The sequence below is a fragment of the Ylistrum balloti genome, unplaced genomic scaffold (assembly GCF_031769215.1).
Source record: "Ylistrum balloti isolate Yb309-2 unplaced genomic scaffold, AGI_CSIRO_Ybal_v1 Utg370156, whole genome shotgun sequence".
Taxonomy (NCBI): domain Eukaryota; kingdom Metazoa; phylum Mollusca; class Bivalvia; order Pectinida; family Pectinidae; genus Ylistrum; species Ylistrum balloti.
In genome coordinates this window covers 423,768-447,537 of record NW_026782154.1, presented here as the reverse complement: position 1 = coordinate 447,537, position 23,770 = coordinate 423,768, and the positions used below count along the sequence as shown (strand labels likewise).

General features: G+C 38.1%; 1 protein-coding gene across 1 annotated transcript; it reads right to left on the bottom strand.

Moving 5' to 3' along the window:
• Positions 1-19,584: 19,584 nt before the first annotated feature.
• On the bottom strand, positions 19,585-23,059 carry LOC132550890 (tetra-peptide repeat homeobox protein 1-like). Its single transcript, XM_060214988.1, has 3 exons — positions 22,994-23,059; positions 20,700-21,564; positions 19,585-19,916 (listed from the first exon to the last, which is right to left on the bottom strand). The coding sequence occupies exons 1-3, from the start codon at positions 23,057-23,059 to the stop codon at positions 19,585-19,587; spliced, it is 1,263 nt and encodes a 420-aa protein (XP_060070971.1).
• Positions 23,060-23,770: the final 711 nt, after the last annotated feature.

Genomic DNA, 23,770 nt, shown 5'->3' with positions numbered 1-23,770 from the left:
AATCTGAGTGAGGACTATGATTATGTTGACGTGTTGGTATTTTGTTGTTTCTTTCCTAGTTTTATTAAATCTGAGTGAAGACTATGATTATGTTGACGTGTTGGTATTTTGTTGTTTCTTTCCTAGTTTTATTAAATCTGAGTGAAGACTATGATTATGTTGACGTGTTGGTATTTTCTTTGTCGTCAACCCGATTAGACCCATTAATTAAATCTTACTTGATATAGAAATAATTTTTGCAGCTTTTTTTCATTATTAAAATTTTGAAATGATCACTTGTTGATCATCAATTTTCATCAATTACATTTCAACAATAACCAATCATTATTTTTGAGAATGAAAATATCGACGGGTATACTTATCGGTGCCAGTGCCATGGGATCTCTGTAGACAAACCCAATACTTACTCATCATATACAACACATTTACTATAACCAACTGATCGTTTGTAAACGGAGAATATATATTGATTTGTTAAGAGGAAGTAGGAACAAATACATTTGACGTGGTAAGTTTGTTCATTGAATCCCTGTTATAGGCAAATTTTATAATTTATGTAAAGAATACGCGATGATACATACACGTTATTCCTTGGACTGGTTGTCTCATTGCAGTCACTGCTGTCGCATAAAAAGGGAGGACATTAGGTGAAAGGTGTGTTTGTGGGGAAGGGGGGGATAGAGATGTCGAAGACATTCGGAATGCTTCGGACGACTATTAAGATCACACATATTCGGAATGTTTGGGACGACTATGAGGATCACGCATTCGGAATGCTTCGGACGACAACTAGAATCACACATATTCGGGATGTTTCGGACGACCATGATGATCACATACATTCGGATTGCTGCTTCTGACGGCTACGAGGATCACACATATTCAGAATGTTTGGGACGACTATGAGGATCACGCATTCGGAATGCTTCGGACGACAACTAGAATCACACATATTCGGAATGTTTCGGACGACCATGATGATCACATACATTCAGAATGCTTCTGACGGCTACGAGGATCACACATATTCAGAATGTTTGGGACGACTATGAGGATCACGCATTCGGAATGCTTCGGACGATTACTAGAATCACACATATTCGGAATGTTTGGGACGACCATGATGATCACATACATTCGGAATGCTTCGGACGACTACTAGAATCACACATATTCGGAATGTTTCGGACGACCATGATGATCACATACATTCGGAATGCTTCGGACGACTACTAGGATCACACATATTCAGAATGTTTTGAACGACTACGAGGATCACACATTCGGAATGCTTCGGACGACTATTAGGATCATGCATATTCGGAATGTCTGGGACGACAATGAGGAAAGCATAAATTCGGAATGTTTCGGACGACTACACGAAGTTTTAAATCCATTGCAGTATTATGTGAAGTCATTTTCAGACATCCATCAAATCTGATAAGCTCCAATTGACGGGAAACAAGTTGAATGTATATTAATATCCTTCGTAAACCGTAATGGAGTGGTTTTGTAATTTAATAATTAACGTTTATGCCAGATAATGGCGAACGTGTTATTGTTTAGAATATGTTTTATTTACATTGGAGGATTCTTAGTTTTGATTTATAAGAAGAGAAAAAAATCCATTACACTTCTCCGTAAAAGATTGCACCCTTGTCGATATAAATAAATCGCTTTCATCTGACAGCCTTTTATGTGTTTTCAGACTGTCTGGAACTGTGCAGCATCTCACTGATTTACAGAAATATATTGTATTTACCAAATATATGTATCTTTTACGGACGAAGCGTTTTCCCGAACCTAATAAGCTTCGATCATTTTAAGGCTTGTAAAAGAACACGGGATCCGGTCACCGGAAACTGAATGGTTGCTTCCATCATCTGTACGTACATTCGTGAGTACAAGTGTACTTACATATCTGACTCGAAAGTTTGTAATCGTATCAGTTATTTTTAAATATGATCTGTTTTACTCGATATTGTCATTTTAATAGATAAATGAATTGGTAGCTTAATATCTCGGAACCCAATTGTTTCCTACATTTTAAAACCGAAATTGGTTCATAATGGTTTAATGATTGGTAAAATTGTTCATAAAAATGTTATGTTATAAAACTCGATACAATCAGTGCAAGTTCGTTATCATCTTGTTCTTGTATGTAGTGAGTACACTTATTCCTCCAACCTTCGATGCCGTTCGTGGAACACACGTCTTTAATAGTTTGATAAAACGATTAATGGTCTATGGCAGTATCAACTCAATAAATCCATATGAACTATGTCTGTCAGTACTGTCTCTACTGAGGAGTAGTGGTGGCGGTTCATTGAGACACGGGATTTTACTATCATCTTTAAGTTTGTTCACACGAAAGTCACGTGACCTGCGACTTTTGAGCTTTCGGCGGATTCATTTAATCTAAATTTTCACGGCCGATATGGAGAGACAAACAAGTGTTAAGTAGGACAACAATCGTCTGCGCTCAGAGGAGTCCCACAATTCCATTAAAATGATATGCGTTGGTGTGAAACTTGTTACCTTTTCTGTTATGTACTTAAACAACCAATCTGCGTTTAGATATCTTTTTACCTTCATAAAAACATCGAGCATTAAAGACAAGAAATGTTGACTACCTCCCGATACTGTTTGTCAATTCTTCAACGTCTGATTACATAACGGATTTCTAAAGGCAGCAAAACCGCCCGGAATCCTGCGTCTATATCCGCTCGATTAATCAAATTTTACATCAACTTTTATTTTCCTTTGGAGAACCAGGCCATTTATAGGATTCCTGGAATTTCGTTCCGTTTACTTAAACCAGTGTGTATTTTATATCAACCCGTATGTTTGTTTTTATTTCTGTAACTGGAGGGAGTGATTGATGCAGGTCTTCTTTTTCAATGACGTCACTTATGATTAATTTTGATGAATGGAAAACGGTTGGTAAAGTACTCTGACTTGGAAAGACGACGTAATTACCAAGGGAATTTGGCACTTTACCGATTCCAGATGAATAGATTGAAAGCATTCGAGTGCCTCAGGCAATACTGCCATGCCGAGAGAGAATTTCTTGGACGCCGTGTATTTCAAACCATAACTAGCATTTTTAATGTCACTTATCAGTTATCATCGCATCCAATGGTTTTAATTAACAAGTTCTGATGATCAGCTAATATCGACAATTTGTCGGTTTTCTTGTAAAATCAAAATAACGGCATTCCGCACTAAACTGTCATGTTTACCTCCCTTTGGCATCATCTTAATTAAACACTTTTTATACATGTAACTAGGTCATGAAAAATTGTTGTACTGTTGTAGCGAATATTATGAATACTTCAGGTTTAATGTCGTACTTAATGGGATATTTTTACATTTATTTTTAGCTTAAATGCACTTAAATCGATGCATCTTGAAAAACACGAGCCATAGTTTCAGTTTTTTTTCCCACTGTGACGAAATGAGAGTCGTTCCGTGGTGGAATTAACACATTGAAAAATACATTTCTGGTGTTTAAAACAGTTGTTTGAAATGACAAGGGACAGGGAACAGGCAATTTGTGTTTCAAGATGGTCTTTTATTGTCGAACATTAGTTGAAAGAAACATATCTTAATTTTTAGTACTGGAGAAAAAACTGACGATACATGAGTTAAGTAGCTTGGTGACCAAATGAGGAAAGTGTTCGCAGTTTCCCATTCAATAATAATGGCTCTAATTTGAAAGAACTGTATAAGGAGCTTTCTGGTTTGACTCGAACATGACGGAGCGAACATTTTAGTTCGGATGAATTACAATGAACTTTTTTGTTTTGTTTGTTTGTTTTTTTTAAGAAAATACCGTTAACGTTAGAATTTAGTTTTAGTAACAAAAACAGATCAATATTTGTCGCATTAGTATTATATGTGTTCCCTGTAAAACAAAGAAAATACCGTTAACGTTAGAATTTAGTTTTAGTAACAAAAACAGATCAATATTTGTCGCATTAGTATTATATGTGTTCCCTGTAAAACAAAGAAAATCCTGTTTTGATCATAGCGCCTTATTGCTTTTTAGAAGAGTATTATAAAATGAGTTACTATATCCGAAACAAATCATCTCGTAAACATTTGTGTTCTTTTGGAAAACCGTTTCCATACAATATGTGTATAAAATAGCCTGTTTTGCATGTTCTTATAGAAAGTCAGGACTTAATTGGGCTTAAATATTAACTGTTTGATACCACAAATCTCAGAGCGACTCCAAAATTGTCAATATATTCATGTATTTGGAAACTTTCTGTGCTTGTCTTTTAAATTAACTATCTCTGGAGTAGAATTTTTCATTAATAACTACCTCCGTTGCTTTCCTTCCTTCTGATTCCAGATTTTTAAAGGAAAAAACAAACGAAATAACTTTTTTCTCATCACAATTGTATGATTTTATTAGAAATAAAATTTGCAGGCTTAGTTGTTTTTATTTTAAAGTTTTCCCGAATATCAATAGTTTGTCCGTGATTTAAGAAATGTGGCGTTCTGCTAACGAGAACATTGATATCACAACGAATCCAGTTATATGAACTGGCATTCTCACGAGTATCGTACACTTCCCTAACTTTGCCATGGTCTTCATCTAACTCATTTTGAATCCGTTTTACATTTTGTTGACGTGATCTGTATTTTTCATCTTGATCTTTTTGCTATTTTTCCTCTTTTGCTTTTATAAAGTAGAATACTCCAGATTAATCAGATTACATAATTATAACCTGAGTAGGAATTTCCAAACTTACTTTGCATTGAAGAATGTATTTTCACCGCAAACACAATAAGAATACCATTAAATGAGGGTGTAAAAAAGGAAGGGAGGAAGAAATGAAGGAAGGAAGGAGAAGAAGGAAGGAAAAAAGGAGAAGAAGGAAGGAAGGAAGGAAAGAGAAGAAGGAATGTGGAAAGGAAGGTAGGTAGGAAGGAAGGAAGGAAGAAAAGAGAAGAAGGAATGTGGAAAGGAAGGTAGGTAGGAAGGAAGGAAGGAAGGAAGGGAGGAAAGGAGGAAGGAAGGAAGGAGAAGAAGGAAGGTGAAAAGGAAGGTAGGTAGGAAAGAAGAAAGGCAGGAAGGAAGGAATGTAGGGAGGAATGAGGGAAGGAAGGAAATATTCTTCTGATTTAAGAAATTGCATGTAGAATTTTACAATTTGTGTGCCGAGGAAAAAATACGAATTCTTGGACGCCATTCTTCAATACCACATACCTCATAATTTTGCAAAGAGGCTCCACAAAAGGTCACCAGATTTGTTAAGTTATGTTTTATTATGGTCACTTTGTTGTTGTCTTCAGAATGTCCCTAAACAATATTAATATATGCTAGGATTATTCTCTCTCCAACCCGAAGAAAAATAAAGTAAATAGTAAAACCTAACGATGATAGTGTTCCAGTGGCAGGTACTGTAACGAGATCGAAAAAAAAATAAAATTTATTAAAACTCAAGTTCTGGTTGATCAAAGTTCCGATGAATGGGACTCTGGTTTATAAATATTCTTAAAGATAGTAGAGACATTGGAATCAGAATTATATGACAATATGTCCCGACTGATATCGACTACTAAGATTGAGTACAAACTGATTCTTCGCCCCTGTAGTCCGGAATATGATAGACCATGTTACACCGGCTTCCGAAGTGTGTACTTGCAAGTTTGCGTTGCTTTAGAAACATGTGACCCTATACACCAGATCTACTTTTGTACATGTCCGCAAACCTTTGGCCTTTTTACATGAAGTTTAATCTTAGCGAGGAGCGAAATTGTCCGTAGTGTTAAATAATAAATGGTAGCTGAGACTATTACATCGCATATGTCAATAAATGTTCTCAATGTTTTCTTCTCCGAGGCCCAACAGTTACATATGCAGGGAAAACAATCAATCGACTGCAAGACACACTTTCCGGATCCAAAAGTCCGGCATACCAATCGATTCTTACTTACGCCATTCTTGTCACTCTTCAGGAAACAAAAGCGAAAAAATGATCACGTTTACTTTGCACTGCGGGACAAACGGCGTAAAAGCTCATCGATGTATGGTATTCTATCAGAAACAAAGTGAAAAATGAATACTATTTGGGAAGGTTAATAATGTTGATGTGGTTGATATATCACTTACAGTCAGGCGCGAGCATCTTACGCCAACAGCCATACAAAGCGACAGTTCTAACACTCAACTACCGAAACAATCGGGCCATTCCGGTCGTCTTGTATTCGTCCGCCCGCTAACCATGGTATTACAAGATTTAATTAAAGAGGGCACTGTGTGTTCTATAGAGGGCGCCACTCTTGTTGGCACTGACGCAATCCTGACCAAATGAAACTGGGAAGATGCCGAAAGCTACAAATTTGAACACCATCCAGCAGAAAAACTCATCACCTCCCCCTCTCGGCTATTTACCCTCCCATGTAAATATGTGGTGGATTTGGAGGCCAAGGACACTTCAGATTCATGGCGACAGGAAACGATGACATTCTTCTTAAACTGATGAACTCTTGTACATATGCGGCTTTTTGACGCTGAACTGGTCAGTGCTCTCTACTATAAACAGAAAGGTGTATCATATTATCTCCGGACAATCTATTACCGACATAGAACTTAGCGTTGTAAATAATGTATTTACTAAACCCAGACACTAGTTTAGACTAATAATCAAATGTAGCTTCATGACATTTTGGTAAAACTCGATATTGCCCTTGGGCACAATACATTATATATCGTTTAGCGTCTGTATCACACACATATATATCTTTATAGCGTTTCTAAGCGTGTCTTGAACTGTGCGTTTAAACTTTCATTATTCCATAGAACGCTAACACAATCTTCTTTCTTTCTTTCTTCTTCTCTTGATAAGTCCGACCACTTATCGGTATTTTCTTTCTTTCACAGAATGCTGAATAGAATATTGGTATTAGATGGTCCATCGTCGAGCTTCTTACCTTCTGTTGGGACATGGTTTTCGAGATTACCATTTGACGATAATTGTTTAAATGGCAATGACATCTAATATGCATTGACTTGAGTATTTGTGGAGAAAAGGAATTTTCTATTTTTGAGAGAAACCTTATCTTACTCTAAAATGTCTTTAAGGATGTATTTCAAACTATTTACACGTTTATACGTATTGGCGAGCGCGTCCCTTTGTGTACTGTATATGTATGTACTTGTGTAGGTGAGTAGTGTTCACTGACCGACTGGACACAAGACATTTGACGGACTTGGACGAAGGTGTTTGATTGGTTGAAAGTTTCTCCAGGGTATAAGTCTTCTGTCTTTTACTATATCGGGGTACATTTGAATCCTGGCTTGCGGGTTAGACGGGTGTTCAAATGTCAGGTTCCTCGGGGTTTGTCTTTATGGTAAGTTTTCTCTGACTTTATTTCTTTCTAGTTAAAGTATTTCTTCTAATATATTCTCCCTGTGAGTGATGAGAGTTTGTATGAACGATATAATGTTCAATGATATGTTTTAACGGTAACTGAACGTTCAGGGTAATATTTGGAATCCACAATATATATGTATTATAATATTCGTAACTCCTATACTTTACCAATGTATAAGCGTTATGCATTTCTTGCTTGAAGTATTCTGTAAATTGAATAAGAGGTTATTTCTTATTTGTAGTTGTACTATAAATGACAGATGAGGTGATATTGTGGAGTGTTGCAAACTTAAACATGACTTGTACGTTAGCATACGATACGTGTTAAGTGTGACTTTACTTTATTACTATTGGAATGGTCATGTTATAAAGTATTTTATTGGTTCTGATATTTTATATCTTATATTCTTAATGTAGAAGTATTAATATTGTTTCACTCGTCGAAATATAATGTGTTCATGAAAGAAGAGTATGAATTGTTGAATATGTAACGAGAGATGTGTAAGTTGTGAGAGTATTTGATTATGTTTTATTGTATATTCCAGAATGTCTATTTTACATCGATTAAACATTGAACGAACCCAGCGGTTTTGGGGTTTTTTTTTTGGCACAATACCACCCGCTACATAAGGCCTCATTGTCCGCAAGGTATATTCATTTATAAATGTAAATTATAAACTTTGTTTTATTAAACGTGTGAATATTGACCTACTAAAGAATATAAAAAGTGCAACAATTGATAACAGTCAAGAAATGGATGATATTCCTAAAACAAGGGCATTAACTCTGACATATCTTGTAGACTTCTGTTCCTGAGAACATCTTATTATCTGTAGATAGCTGTAGATAAAACAAAATAATTTCCTGATAACATCAGAGTTAGGGAACTTGTAAGGAATCGATATCGACTGTAACCATGGTAACATAACATGTAGCTTCCGTAATCATGACACATCCCGGATTGCATTTATCATATCGTTCTGAAATTGTTGCCGAACGTGTTGTTTGTGATGTTGGTCTAGCGGCATACGGTGTCATTGTTCGCTCTAAGTTAGATACTTAAGAAACCCTTGTGGGAGAGCTCTGCTATTCAGGCGGTGTCACTTATCATCTGTACCTAACAATCTCACCGTGACAATTTTTTTTATCAACAGAAGTTCCTGAAAGTTATCAATACGACAAAGCCCTCTTTTCTTCAGAAGATCGCGTAAATATGGAAACTTCAAATCTCTTTTCTACAGAAGATCTTTGAAACTATGGGTACAACTAAACTCTATTGTTTTTACAGGTGATCTTGGGAACTATGGGTAGGACAGATCTTTTCCACAGAAGATCTTGGTAACTATGGGTACAACTAAACCCTATTGTTTTACAGATGACCTAGGGAACTATGTGTAGGATAGATCTTTTCCACAGAAGATCTTGGTAACTATTGTACGACAAAACTTTCTTTCTTCAGAAGATCTTCAAAAGTATGGATAGAACAAATATCTGTTCTGCCAAAAAATCGCGGAAACTATGGAATGCCGGGCAGAAGTCGTTTTTGTAGGCGATCTTCAAAAGTATGGATACGAAAAAACACTTTTTTTCCACAGAGGATCTTGGTAACTATTGTACGACATATATGTCAGTATGGAAAATCTTCAAAAGTATGGATAACCAAAATTTTGTTTCCCACAAAATATCTTGGAAATTGTATATGACCAAACAAAAGTTTCTCTCGAATAACTTATCAACTATGTATATTACAAGGCTTCTGTGAGACATACAGGAAATGATATATAACACTACATTACACTTACTACTTCACTGATGGTACATTTGTAGGACAAGTACATACAGCGCACTCCGAGGTCTTCAAGTGCCTTTCAAACTTCTGGCGCCAGTGGCTCTACGTCACAGTGACGTCATAATGATAACAGACTCGTTAAACAAATGAATTTACATGTACAAAACAATTATTATGGGAGAATGGATTGGATGTCGAACTATGATATGAGATGGAGATGGACTTTCTTAATGTGTTTCTGTTGTGAATTGCACAGAACAATAAAAATCTATTACAAGCATTGTGCATGTCTGGTCGAGCGTTTTAAATGAAGAAAAACAATTCTTTAAATACATGCAAGTGCAACTGTATCTCGTTTAAATCACCATGGAAATGAAATTCTAGCAAGAACGAAGATTTATCGCATTTTAACTCCGGCACAAAAGATTAAAGAAGGGAAATAAGTTATCGCTATTATTTCTATTAGTGCGCGGTACCGACAGGCATTGTGTTAAATTGTATTGTTGATTCCAAGCAGACTTCACAAATATAAGCTGTCAATTGTGTTTTAATTTTGTGACACAACAACAAGAGTTCTACAACTTTTTTGTGATATCAATTTCAATTTCTTAACCAAAATACTTCCTTTTCATGCAAATCGAAACACAACGTACGCATGGTGCTTTGCCCTTAGAAAAGAAAGTATTAATTTATTTTCAATCCTACAACTTGTATGTTTTAAAATTTGTATTCAAGCCGAGTCACATTGGATACTGTGACAACAATTTGTGCCAGAGTTAACTTTCTTCAGATAAAGGAGAAAGCTCCGACATGAAATATGTTTATTTACCACGTTTTTGCATGTTAAAGTGTTATTAGCAATAAATTCACAGAGTCCTATTCGATATTGAAATGGGTCATACAGTTATATGATCGATCGGAGTTATACAGCATACGTTGCCCTCAACTAATATCATTTCTGTCAACGATGTTGCCAAAGAAAAAAAAACAGGTCGACAATATCTGCATGAAAACGAACGGTCGCAGTGATTGATAAAGACTTATGACTTGTGCTAACAGATTTTATATCAATCTAACGATGGAGACGGGCTTGTTACTGCGGTATTGAATTGTAGGCTAGCTGTAATACTGATTGTAATTTCATATTTCTCATCGTTAATAGAAATCTCGCAAGTTCGTAAAATAATCTTCATCAAATACTTCTATTTTGTCGATGACATATTCAAAGTGTTGTGGCTATTAAAAGAAACTAATTCAATATTCAAATTGTCAACCAATCAGAAACGCGCCTGTGGTATGGTTAGCGACTGAGACAGCAGCAGTGCTGTGTGGTATAATGACCGAGCTTAATATCTGTTACGCGTCCTTGTTTCCAGATTTCCGTATGTACAACGGACAGTCGAAGAAGACTTCTGAGGTATGTTCACCTGACCTAACTTACGACCAAAATAAATTTAGTAAAGTTATTGACCAAATCATTTAATTTGATTCTTTAATGATTTAATAACAAACACTAATTGATAAATGCCGTGTAAAGTTTACATATAAAACATTTTTATAGAATTAAGGAGATTGCCAATCGAACTGAGAACGCTAAAAAGGAATTTCCACGTGCTTGACTAGCGTCACGCCCTCAACAGCTTAGTTAAAAAGAAATTTATCTTGTGATATGGAAGTAATTAACGAAAGCATCAATTTAAAATCCAGTGTATTACAGAAACAGAAAGAGATGGAATCTTATTTCCTTTAAAAAGTCCTTATCTATTAACAAAAACTCATGGTATTAAGCAATATACGTGACTTTCGGAAGACCTGTAATAGGTGACAAATCAAAATGTGAGGCCAATTTCAAATAGCGACAGAAACTTCCGAAATTTTTCTGTCGATATTTAAAACTAAGGAAAACATGTTTGAATTATTTAATCTTAACTTTCATTGAATACGTCTTATTTCTTCCTCTTTCGCACCGAAATGACGATATTTCATTCAAGATGATTATCCGCCCTTTCCAACAGGAAGGACGGAATTAAGTCCTTGTAACGAATATATATGTATATATCGTTATGTCACCAAGCACAAACAACGAAACGACAAAGCAATCTTAAATACCAGATACTTAGGGGGGAAGGCAAAAGGATTAAACTGTATCAGATATCGTCTTTTTGAGCGAAATTACGAAAGGACGTATACTGTATTTTACATGTATTTTAGCGGAGCGCAAATTTCGTGGTTTTCAAAAATTATGCATTTTCGTTGACACTTGATTTCATGAAAAAATGTTGGTCCCAAAATCCATCAGTACTAAAATCCATATGAACTTTTATCCTTATATAGTTACATGATACGTAAATTTGTGAATTAAGAATCAACGAAAATAAATCCAACACGAAAATTTATGATTTTACAGTATGGAGCGGTGTAAAGGATGGCACAAATTAGCCTCCCTGATATCCTCCACAAATTTTACATCCACAGACTAACAAAACAGCAGAGAAAAATACTTCACATGATTAATGACAATTTTTTCTAGTTTCCATGTAGCTTCCTCGTACTTGCCATTTTCTATGTCCAGGAATTACGGAGCCGATGCCATATTGTATATTTGATGAATGAACTCTTATGGGAATCTTTGCACTCTATATACAAAAGCCAACTTGATATAACGGAAACTTATATATCATTGACGCAAAACAAAGGTCAGAATTGCCAAAATAAATGTTGGCAGTCGGCTGTGTGCCCTCATTATATACACAGAGTGTAGGCAGGTCAAACATGAATGTCAAAACGACTCTCGAACATATTCAGACCAAAGCAATTAATTTCTCAGTTTTAAGCAATCATCGTGATGAAACAATGACAAACATTTGAAATGATATCTTAGGAAAATATAATCTCCCCTCAAATTTTAATCTCGTCCCTCGATTATTTAGGAATAAGGCAAAACTGTTTTTATTGACAGTTTTAACGGACATTTAAATCGAATGCCGATAATAATTATATTGATATATGTGGCACATTACTATTATTCCTTAACGGTCTCAATAACAAGGAAGAAAACCGATAACCATATTGTAACAGAATCATAATCCAAACGCAAATCAGAGGAAACGGCAGTAAACTATGGACAATAGAATTATTCACATCGAAACTCATGAAAGAGTAAGCGTCTACTGCTTCATCTACAACAACCGCCGTGTAAACTTCGGTCAATCGAAGTAATAACAACGGTATCAAATATATACCAAATGGTGGAGCAAGATTTAAAAGTATCTAAGGCGAAATTTAAATATAACGGGAAGACGAATCAGGTCAATAAATGAATGAAAAACACTAATGTATTTTATTTGGCCTAAATGTTATGAGGATGCAGATGCAGTTCGCAGCTCATAAATATCTTGACATTACACATGGACACTGTTTAAAATAGTGTACCATAGAACGCGGCACTGGTGATTTCCTCCGAGAATGGTTATCAATGACCTCTGGTCAGTATAGACTGGCAGGGTATTTCGCGATATTATGTTCGTCACGATGGCCACTTAAGTGACTCGAATGTTCCTGAATGGAGAGTTTCGACGGAGACTTTTTGTTACAAATCTGGTTTTTCTTTCTCCGCCTGCGAGATTTGCCGGTATAACATATATGGTATAGGTTGGTGGATTGTAATATCCTCAAGTAACAGACGTCTATTTATCATCATAATGATATCTAACCACCTGTCAAAGTCAAACTGTTACAGCCATACAACCGTAATCCTAATTAATGATAAAGAGTATATTGAGTGGTTTGTCTAGTGGTTATTAATCAATATTGGAGATCATTCTATAAGGCATGTGATGACGACTCTCCATTAATTGTTATACAGCTGGATTGTACAGCCACTTATTTGTGACCTTCACGTTGTCATTGAACATCTTTATACGAAGGAGGAAAACCGACAATAAAGAAAAAAGTAATTAACACAATACTAATTAAACAAAGGTCAATTACAAACAAAAAGATTTATATCGAAACTCATGGACAAAAATACAACCAGGTAACAAGGTGTTTTGGAAGGTCAGGGACGCCTTCTGTATCACTGGCATCCTTCATGTAAATCTTAAATTAAGAATTAATGTCACGCTCCAAAATAAGAACAAGGTTCACAACAACAACAACAACGGAACTCACAGGCAGACTAACGAGCATGTCGAACTGCTTACTATATGAAGAAATACAATATTTTTCAGGTCGCTATAAACGACCTCTAGAATTTCCCAAACTCTGAATCAATCTGTATATCTCGATATCATGTGTAATGAGTTTGTCTAAAAGTTAGAGATATTTTAAACAAAATTCGTGATATTGGGAATAAACCTGAGTATATCGCATTTACTACATGTAATCAATAAATGATGGCATGTTGCCAAATGGAATAGAACATGGTGTGTTTATGAAACACCATGTCCCCGCCAAATACAAAAGCGCTTCCTCTTACGGTGCAAAAGTTATGGGCAAGGTTAAAGTTGACAACAGACAAACAGACAGACAGACAGACAAACACAAAAACAATATCCCCACTTTTTACTACCCGGGAGCATAACAATACAAAAAGGGAACTAGATATCATCATGCTTACAACATACAGCTGGATGGGTCTGTCCCTGTTGGTTTGATTGTAGGAAAAATCAAGGCGACTAAAATGGAACAGTGTGTCGTATCCTTTAATACAATTTTTTGTGGGTGTTTATGACATGATCGACACACTTCCTGTTATCTAAAATATCAAGAAATCAAATGTATTACTAAGTACATGTCAAAGTCTCTGGGAGATATCATGATTTGATAAACTCTTCGATAAATTCAGTCTCCACTGAACACAAGTCAGCCAACAGAAATCTAAAGTTAGTTCACGCAGATATATGTACTGATAGTCTGATGGAAGGTCTTACCACCGAACTCGACGAAGATATATTGCCCACCAGAATTTTGATCAATTTTACAGTCTGTCACTCAGTATATTTCGTCTTCGATTAGATGTACTTTTCTGTACGTTTTAATTCATCCGAATAGTGGCACGATACAGTATATACACATGTACTTAATAACGTAGTGTGAGCTGAATAACACGAGCATACACCATATCTCCTTGATGACGTCGATAGTCACGTGATGAAAGTCGATAAGAATTGTCTGTTCTGTTCTCAGATGTTATTACTTCATGACGTCACATTCATTGTCCTGTATGACGTTCCAACCGTATCTGCTGTCACCATCAAATGTTTCGTTAGAGGCAGTTGAATTTGGTACCCGATTTTTTCTGATCTTTCCAAACAACAGCTTTCTTCCTAATGTACCCCTGTCATAACTCAGCAGTTTCCCCGGGTAGACTTTAAGTCACATGGTCGAGACATTAAATAGTCTTTAAAATGGTAGTTACAACCTCCTGCTTCATGTTCAGCATCGTGTTAAAGTAAGCTGGTTTTGTCAGTATAATGTGACTGGATAGGGTGTCCTGCTGGGTGATTTCAGCAGTATACGTCAGTGTGGTAGCACATATAAAGTCGGTTACAGTTTCGAACGACATGTATTACACGGAGGGTTCAATGAGCGCAGTTGTTGAACTATACACTGTGACGTTATCAAAAACTCGACCTAACGTAAAACTGGCCATTCAGATTACATCCCAGTCTAATATAATGAGACTGAGAAAATGGCACAAAATGGAAAGACATATACGTTTAATATCCTTTATTTCTTAGAAATCGAATGTATTCAGCAAAGAAGAGGAAATGAACGAACGGTAGGACGGACGAACCACACGACGAACAAACAAGTACAAATGTTATAAAACAATAGATGCGATTAAATGCATGAAAAACAGGATGTTGAAACAAACTTTTGAAGTACTTTGATGTTATTTCTGTGAAGTTTACACGTCTTTTTAAATATCTTAATGAACCTTAATCATGTCGATGAATCTATTACAATTAAATAGGAAATGAAGGTTATAATAGTTTTGATCTGACAGGACAGTTAACACATCAACATCAAAGATGTCCTATGTAGACGTGTAAACAGATAGCTTTGTACCCGGATATACCCACTTAATATTTAATGTTTTTTGTTCTTTTAACTGACTTGATGAAATCAGGACGAGTGAATGTTTAGGATAGATAAATACTATACCATGATACTATATCAGCTGGTCACTTCGTGGGGGGCACTGACGTACATCGATCATTTCAATCTTCCAGTTTTGAACGAAATATTCTGATACTGAAGTGAGTTGATGTTGATGAAATGAAACATCAACTGATTTTAAACTTACGAAGATGAGACGCATTTCACATAGATATTTGGAATTAGGGTTGAACTTGTATCGTTTAAAATGTGTTTCTGGACAATTATGAATCAAATCCATCATGTTAATAATAACTTAGCTGTCGACAAATTCAATATCGGAGACCTCGCGGGAGTTACAATAACAATTAGCCGATTAATATTGATGACTGTAATTTTATGTTTCAATCCCAACAATAAAAGTCAACCCACCACAACCACGAACACCACAAACATTGATTATAGATTTAACAAAGACCCTGCCACAACTCAAATATCCATGGTTTTGTAAACATCGTATTTGCCGACTGAACTGTCAGATAGGGTTATGACACGTATGTGAATGAGTTGTGCCGAAAGGCAGGCGGGACAATGTTGACTTTAAAACAATTGTCTGATTATGTTTTTTTCTACACAGCACATCAAATACCAAAACGTACTGCTTGTTAATGATATCATCAATCTTAGTTTGACTCCTATGGAAGGTGTCTAGATGTGCCATCGCTTGTGACAATGGTTTGTAACATTGTTCCATAGCAGGGAAACATATACATATTGTAAAAGATATATATATATATATCGTTTTATATGTGCCAGTCAGCATCTCAACATGTACCCTTCATCAAATACACCATATCGCCTACGATAGAGTCATTCTTTAAAAGTAGCACTCTGGTAGTCCCACTATCCAGTCACCACTAATCTGATTGTCCCACTATCCAATCACCACTAATCTGATTGTCCCACTATCCAGTCGCCACTTATCTGGTTGTCCCACTACCCAGTCACCACTAATCTGGTTGTCCCACTATCCAGTCGCCACTTATCTGGTTGTCCCACTACCCAGTCGCCACTTATCTGGTTGTCCCACTACCCAGTCACCACTAATCTGGTTGTCCCAATATTCAGTCACCACTAATCTGGTTATCCCAATATCCAGTCACCACTAAACTGATTGTCCCACTATCCAGTCACCACTAATCTGATTGTCCCACTATCCAGTCGCCACTTATCTGGTTGTCCCACTACCCAGTCACCACTAATCTGGTTGTCCCACTATCCAGTCGCCACTTATCTGGTTGTCCCACTACCCAGTCGCCACTTATCTGGTTGTCCCACTATCCAGCCACCACTAATCTGGTTGTCACACTTCAACCACCACTAATCTGGTTGTCCCACTATCCAGACACCACTAATCTGGTTGTCACACTTTCCAGTCACCACTAATCTGGTTGTCCCACTATCCAGTCACCACTAATCTGATTATCCCAATATCCAGTCACCACTCGTCGGATTGTCCCACTATCCAGTCACTACTAATCTGGTTGTCCTACTATCCAGTCACCACTAATCTGGTTGTCCCACTATCTAGTCACCACTAATCGGATTGTCCCACTATCCAGACACCACTAGTCTGGTTGTCCCACTATCCAGTCACCACTAATCTGGTTGTCCCACTATCCAGTCACCACTAATCTGGTCGCCCCACTATCCAGTCACCAAAAATCTGGTTGCCCCAATATCCAGTCACCACTAATCTGGTTGTCCCACTATCCAGTAACCACTAATCTGGTTGTCCCACTATCCAGTTACCACTAATCTGGTTGTCCCAATATTCAGTCACCACTAATCTGATTATCCCACTATCCAATCACCACTAATCTGGTTGTCCCACTATCCAGTCGCCACTAATCTGGTTATCCCACTATCCAGTCACCACTAATCTGGTTGTCCACTATTCAATCACCACTAATCTGGTTGTCCCACTATCCAGTCACCACTAATCTGATTATCCCAATATCCAGTCACCACTCATCGGATTGTCCCACTTTCCAGACACCACTAATTTGGTTGCCCCACTATCCAGTCACCACTAATCGGATTGTCCCACTATCCAGACACCACTAATCTGGTTGTCCCACTATCCAGTCACCACTAATCTGGTTGTCCCACTATCCAGTCACCACTAATCTGGTTGTCCCACTATCCAGTCACCACTAATCTGGTTGTCCCACTATCCAGTAACCACTAATCTGGTTGTCCCACTATCCAGTCACCACTAATCTGGTTGTTCCACTATCCAGCCACCACTAATCGGATTGTCCCACTATCCAGTCACCACTAATCTGGTTGTCCCACTATCCAGCCACCACTAATCTGGTTGTCACACTTTCCAGTCACCACTAATCTGGTTGTCCCACTATCCAGTCACCACTAATCTGGTTGTCCCACTATCCAGTCACCACTAATCGGATTGTCCCACTATCCAGACACCACTAATCTGATTGTCCCACTATCCAGTCTTCACTAATCTGGTTGTCCCACTATCCAGTCACCACTAATCTGGTTGTCCACTATCCAGTCACTACTAATCTGGTTGTCCACTATCCAGTCACCACTAGTCGGATTGTCCCACTATCCAGCCACCACTAATCTGGTTGTCACACTTCAACCACCACTAATCTGGTTGTCCCACTATCCAGACACCACTAATCTGGTTGTCACACTTTCCAGTCACCACTAATCTGGTTGTCCCACTATCCAGTCACCACTAATCTGGTTGTCCCACTATCCAGCCACCACTAATCTGGTTGTCACACTTTCCAGTCACCACTAATCTGGTTGTCCCACTATCCAGTCACCACTAATCGGATTGTCCCACTATCCAGACACCACTAATCTGATTGTCCCACTATCCAGTCTTCACTAATCTGGTTGTCCCACTATCCAGTCACCACTAATCTGGTTGTCCACTATCCAGTCACCACTAATCTGGTTGTCCACTATCCAGTCACCACTAGTCGGATTGTCCCAATATCCAGACACCACTAATCGTGTTGTCACACTTCAACCACCACTAATCTCACTTTCCCACTTCTCACCCACACCTAACTACAATGGTAACTCTACTTCTCTTTTGGGGCCATCGTATAGTGTATATTATCAAATGAAAAAAATTAAAATATCTACCCAAATTTCAATAGCGTTATTATGTGCTTCACTTGAACGAGCTGTCAAGCATTCGGATACGGAAGGAAAAGAAGACACTTGTATACTGTTAAGTTTATTGATCCCTAAGGATCTGAGGGTTCTGTGGCTGAATTGTTCCTCACGTACTTTGGAGGATGTGACGGGCCTCCCATCTGTTGTACAGTGGCATAGTTAACCGCTCCTGCTAGGAGACTGTGCCTCAAAAGTCTTAACTGAAACACAAACCTGATAAAAGATGTGCAAAGAATATCTATCAACACCATGGAGTGAAACTGCAGTATGTGTAACGGACAGAATGCTATTAAGACTCACAGATATCACTTCAGTGAGAATTTCTTCACAGCCGTTTGATGATTTGTTGTAAACATCATAACCCCTCCTCCCACTTTTCCCCTTCATTATAAGATTTAGGACTTGGGAACCGTAGAAGAGCGTTAGTGTTTTATAATTTAACAATAGTATTGGTGATGATACAAGTGACATTTAAATAAAGACATGTGCACAATTCCTACGCTGTTCGTGACATTTAGAGAAAACGTCTTCTTCAATGTCGGTGACGGTTACATTATACCATATATCACTTTTTATTCATTGCGTCAGAAACAAATAAAATGATAGATGACAAAAAAAAACCACCACATCGTATTGATACTAATTCACACTTCGGTAATGATGACGTGGATCTTTTTTATGGATCGTAAACATGTATTGTTTAGGGCCGCGAGATTTTGTTTTCAGCCGACGTCATCAAAAATTCACACATCCATAAAAGGACAAATGTTGGAGCGGCGCGCTTGTCCTTTGTATGTATGTATCTGTTTGACCAAAGGTAATTGACGTATATTCTGTTAGACTGCCGTAAAGTGCAGTGGATGTAAAACGTGATGTTGGGCCTATGGTAATATATTATGGTGTAGGGAGGGCCGGTACTCCAATTAGTCTTTCTACTAGTTCATAATAGATATTAATGACTCTGCATCCGAGATGGAAACAAAACCTTGGAGTTTTCCGTGAAGGCATGTCATCGAGGACAAGGGGTCCTGAAGAGGGGGAACTTCTGTCGGGACGAGGGGTACTGGAAAGGGTAAACTTCTATCGGGACGAGGGGTACTGGAAAGGGTAAACTTCTGTCGAGCACAAGCGGTCCTGGAGAGGGTAAACTGCTGTTGAGGACAAGGGGTCCTGGAGAGGGTGAACTTCTGTCGAGTAGAAGGGGTCCTGGAGAAGATTAACTTCTCTCGAGGACAAGAGGACCTGGAGAGGGTGAACTTCTGTCGAGTACAAGGGGTCCTGGAGAGGGTAAACTTCTCTCGAGGACAAGGGGTCCTGGAGAGGGTAAACTTCTGTCGGGACAAGGGGTCCTGGATAGGGTAAACTTCTGTCGAGGACAAGGGGTCCTGGATAGGGTAGACTTTTGTCGAGGACTGTTATTATACAGTAAAACTAATAGAAGAGTTCAACTTTTGGTATGCGGAGCATGACCATAAATATGATTCCATTTACTTTAATGACAGTGATACATTATTTGGTAACCCAGCTTTTGACTCACTAGTTAACCACTGTTTTCTTTTAATAAAATATTATATATATTGTTGCCGTATGAATGAGAGTATTCCTAAATTTTGCACTTGTAAGCCTATTTTTAAGAGAACAATGAGATTGGAAAAGTATATTGCAGTCAGAAATAGGAATATAGTAGATTTTCAAAACAAATGGGGAATGTTTGAACAAATACTGAATAATGAAAGTACTAATTAAATTTATAAATGCAATAAGATTTCCAGATATTGAATATTGAAGTCCCTTTCGAGTTATTTTTATTTGAAAAATATGTGTCACTTAATTGCTGAATGCCTATGGGGGCCAGTCCGAATGACCTCAATTATTTTTTTATTTTTTTTCCTGATGTTTAAGTGTTTGATGCACAGGCAATTATTATAAAGGAACAAAATTGTTGTAGTGTTAGAGATATGTACAAATTGTGTGCACTGTCCATCAATATGTTATTTTGGGTTCTGTGTATGCACAAGTATGTACATATATATACTGTATGTATGGGTGTGTGATGGTGTGTGCGTGAAGGTGTATATAGATACATCATGAGAATGGGTATTTAAGTTTTTGTATGTCAGTAATTGAATTTTAACAATTATATAAATAAATCTTGCTAAAAATAAAAAAATTAAAAAAAAACTTCTCCCGAGGACAAGGGGTCCTGGAGAGGGTAAACTTTTGTCGGGACAAGGGGTCCTGGATAGGGTAAACTTCTGTCGAGGACAAGGGGTCCTGGAGAGGGTAAACTTTTGTCGAGGACAAGGGATCCTGGATAGGGTAAACTTTTGTCGGGACAAGGGGTCCTGGAAAGGGGAAAGTTCCGTCGAGGACAAGGGGTCCTGGATAGGGTAAACTTCTGTCGAGGACAAGGGGTCCTGGAGAGGGTAAACTCTTGTCGAGGACAAAAGGGTCCTGGAGAGGGTAAACTTTTGTCGAGGACAAGGGCTCCTGGATAGGGTAAACTTTTGTCTGGACAAGGGGTCCTGGAAAGGGAAAAGTTCCGTCGAGGACAAGGGGTCCTGGAGAGGGTAAACTTCTGTCGAGGACAAGGGGTCCTGGATAGGGTAGACTTTTGTCGAGGACAAGGGGTCCTGGAGAGGGTAAACTTTTGTCGGAACAAGGGACCCTGGAGAGGGTTAACTTCTGTCGGGACAAGGGGTCCTGGATAGGGTAAACTTCTGTCGAGGACAAGGGATCCTGGAGAGGGTAAATTTTTGTCGAGGACAAGGGGTCCTGGATAGGGTAGACTTTTGTCGAGGACAAGGAGTCCTGGATAGGGTAAACTTTTGTCGGGACAAGGGGTCCTGGAAAGGGAAAAGTTCCGTCGAGGACAAGGGGTCCTGGAGAGGGTAAACTTCTGTCGAGGACAAGGGGTCCTGGATAGGGTAGACTTTTGTCGAGGACAAGGGGTCCTGGAGAGGGTAAACTTTTGTCGGAACAAGGGACCCTGGAGAGGGTTAACTTCTGTCGGGACAAGGGGTCCTGGATAGGGTAAACTTCTGTCGAGGACAAGGGATCCTGGAAATTGTAAACTTATGTCGGAACAAGGGACCCTGGAGAGGGTTAACTTCTGTTGAGGACAAAGGGTCCTGGAAAGGATAAACGTCTGTCGGAACAAAGGGTCCTGGAAAGGGTTAACGTCTATCGAGGACAAGGGGTCCTGGAGAGGGGGATGTTTGTCGAGGACAAAGCGTCTTGGAGAGGGGAAACTTCTCTTGAGGACAAGGGGTCCTGGAGAGGGGGAACTCCTTTCGAGGACAACATAGAACACAAGTTCCACGAGACAATAAGATCGTACAACAGGTAGTACATGGTGCTTGTAATAAGTTGGAGATGTCATTTACAATAAAAGACTCGTCAACAAACTTGTATTTGAAATATTGTAAGTGAGATTTTTTTTCTAATAATGAGTACATTTCTGTAATATTTGAAAAAATAATCTTAAATATCAGAGAACATGATATTAATGACAAAAACCTGAACAAACAACAATAACCTTTTCTGTAGGATCGACTTAAACGAAATTCTAATTGTAATTTGATATTGCAGCGAAGTAAGTGCTGTTATGCTATCACTGAAGACCGGTTGCTTAACACGATCTAACAACCTGCGTGTTCCGGAGTAGGGAGGTAATGATTACGTGTTCAAGAGAAGGAACTACGTCTTCTAGAGAAGAAGGTTTTTGACTACATGTTCCAGAGTAGAAGACTTATGACTTCTGTTCCGGAGGAGGGGGCATTTGCGTACGTGTTCCAGAGAAGGAGTGTTTTTTGAGAAGGCTTATGGATATGTAATCCAGAAAATGAGGCTTTTAACTACGTGTTCCAGAGAAGGAGGATTTTGACTTAAGGTTCCAGAGAAAGAAGCGTTTAAATATGTGTTCCAGGGAAGACAGCCTTTGACTACGTGTTCCAGGAAACGAGGCTTATGCCTGTGTGTTCCAGAGATGAAGTCTTATGATTTCGTGTTCCAGAGAAGAATACTAATGACTGCGTGTTCCAGAGAAGAAGGCTAATGTCTACGTGTTCCAGAGATGGAGACTTATGTCTATGTGTTCCAGAGAAGGAGACTTTTTACTGCGTGTTCCAGAGACGAAGGCTTATGTCTACGTGTTCCAGAGAAGGAATTTTATAACAACGTGTTCTAGAGAAGGAGGCCTGCAACTACAATATAACGCTACATTCAGTTCTGATTTACGGGAGCGGAGACGGAAGGGAAACATCCGGAATGTTATCGTATTCCCCACGTGCTAAAACAATTAAGAAAACAGTTGTTAGGTTTTTTATCTATAAACGTGTGTGGGTCTAAGTGTTCTTGATCAAACAAATGTCAAGAATAAAGATCAGAGATACATTTTCCGTTATGATTAAAGGTTGCTTTCCTTGACATTTCATTTCTTGTGGAAGTTTTTGTGTAAACAAGGGTACATCCCGTCTGTACTGATTACCGTTACTCCTGTGAACTGTTTCAGAACTTCCATGGCGATGGCACTGACAGTAGACTTCTCAAACATCTCCCCCAGAGGCAAACATGGGCGCTGTTTAAATATTGGCCTCTCAAGAGACCGCCTTACTACAGTGACGCTTGGAACAAATCGCTACTGTGTCGACAGTTCTACTGGCGTCAGACAAACCAGTCAATCATTTTTGGGGGAAAAAATGGCGACGAAACCTGTTTTGGTGCTACGATTGCCTCTTTGTGTGAGAAAGAATGTTTAAAAAAATGCTGAATCGACAAGAACCTGGGAACATGTCGTCTATCAGTTTCTTAAGAGAAGACTTTTTAGTATAGGTATTGCCTGTTTTATCTTTATCCTTAAATATACACAGGAATCACGTGACCTGTACATAGATCTGCTCGGCACCAGGTATCATTTATCAAAGGTTTAAGTATGTTATGCGTTGTTCCTTATCCTGCCACTGGTTACGGTGGAAAAGATTGTCGAGACAAACGAACTAGAAAATAAACTATTGATTGACAAAGGATATCTTCATCAGCATTAAATGATATATCATTGCCTAAACGTGTGATTCTTGTGAGAGAAAATCGAGCAAACATCACAATTTGGAAGCCACGGTCTGGCCTACCTTTTTGTCTATTGGTTTCAACGTACTGAACATTTTGTAAAAACGACATCGGTAAGACTTCAGTAATATTGTATATTAATACTGTAGACTGTTGAAAACATACATCGTTATAATTATCACTTTGTCTACCGCTGTTG

What these genes read in the sequence shown, in the direction of transcription:
- LOC132550890 (XM_060214988.1), bottom strand. Translation starts at nt 23,059, where the DNA reads ATGTTTGAGAAGTCTACTGTCAGTGCCATCGCCATGGAAGTTCTGAAA. An exon ending in AACAGTTCACAGGAGTAACG is followed by an intron (nt 21,565 to 22,993) that starts GTAATCAGTACA and finishes TACAATTTCCAG; the next exon opens with GATCCCTTGTCCTCGACAGA. An exon ending in TACCCTCTCCAGGACCCCTT is followed by an intron (nt 19,917 to 20,699) that starts GTCCTCGGGAGA and finishes GTATAATAACAG; the next exon opens with TCCTCGACAAAAGTCTACCC.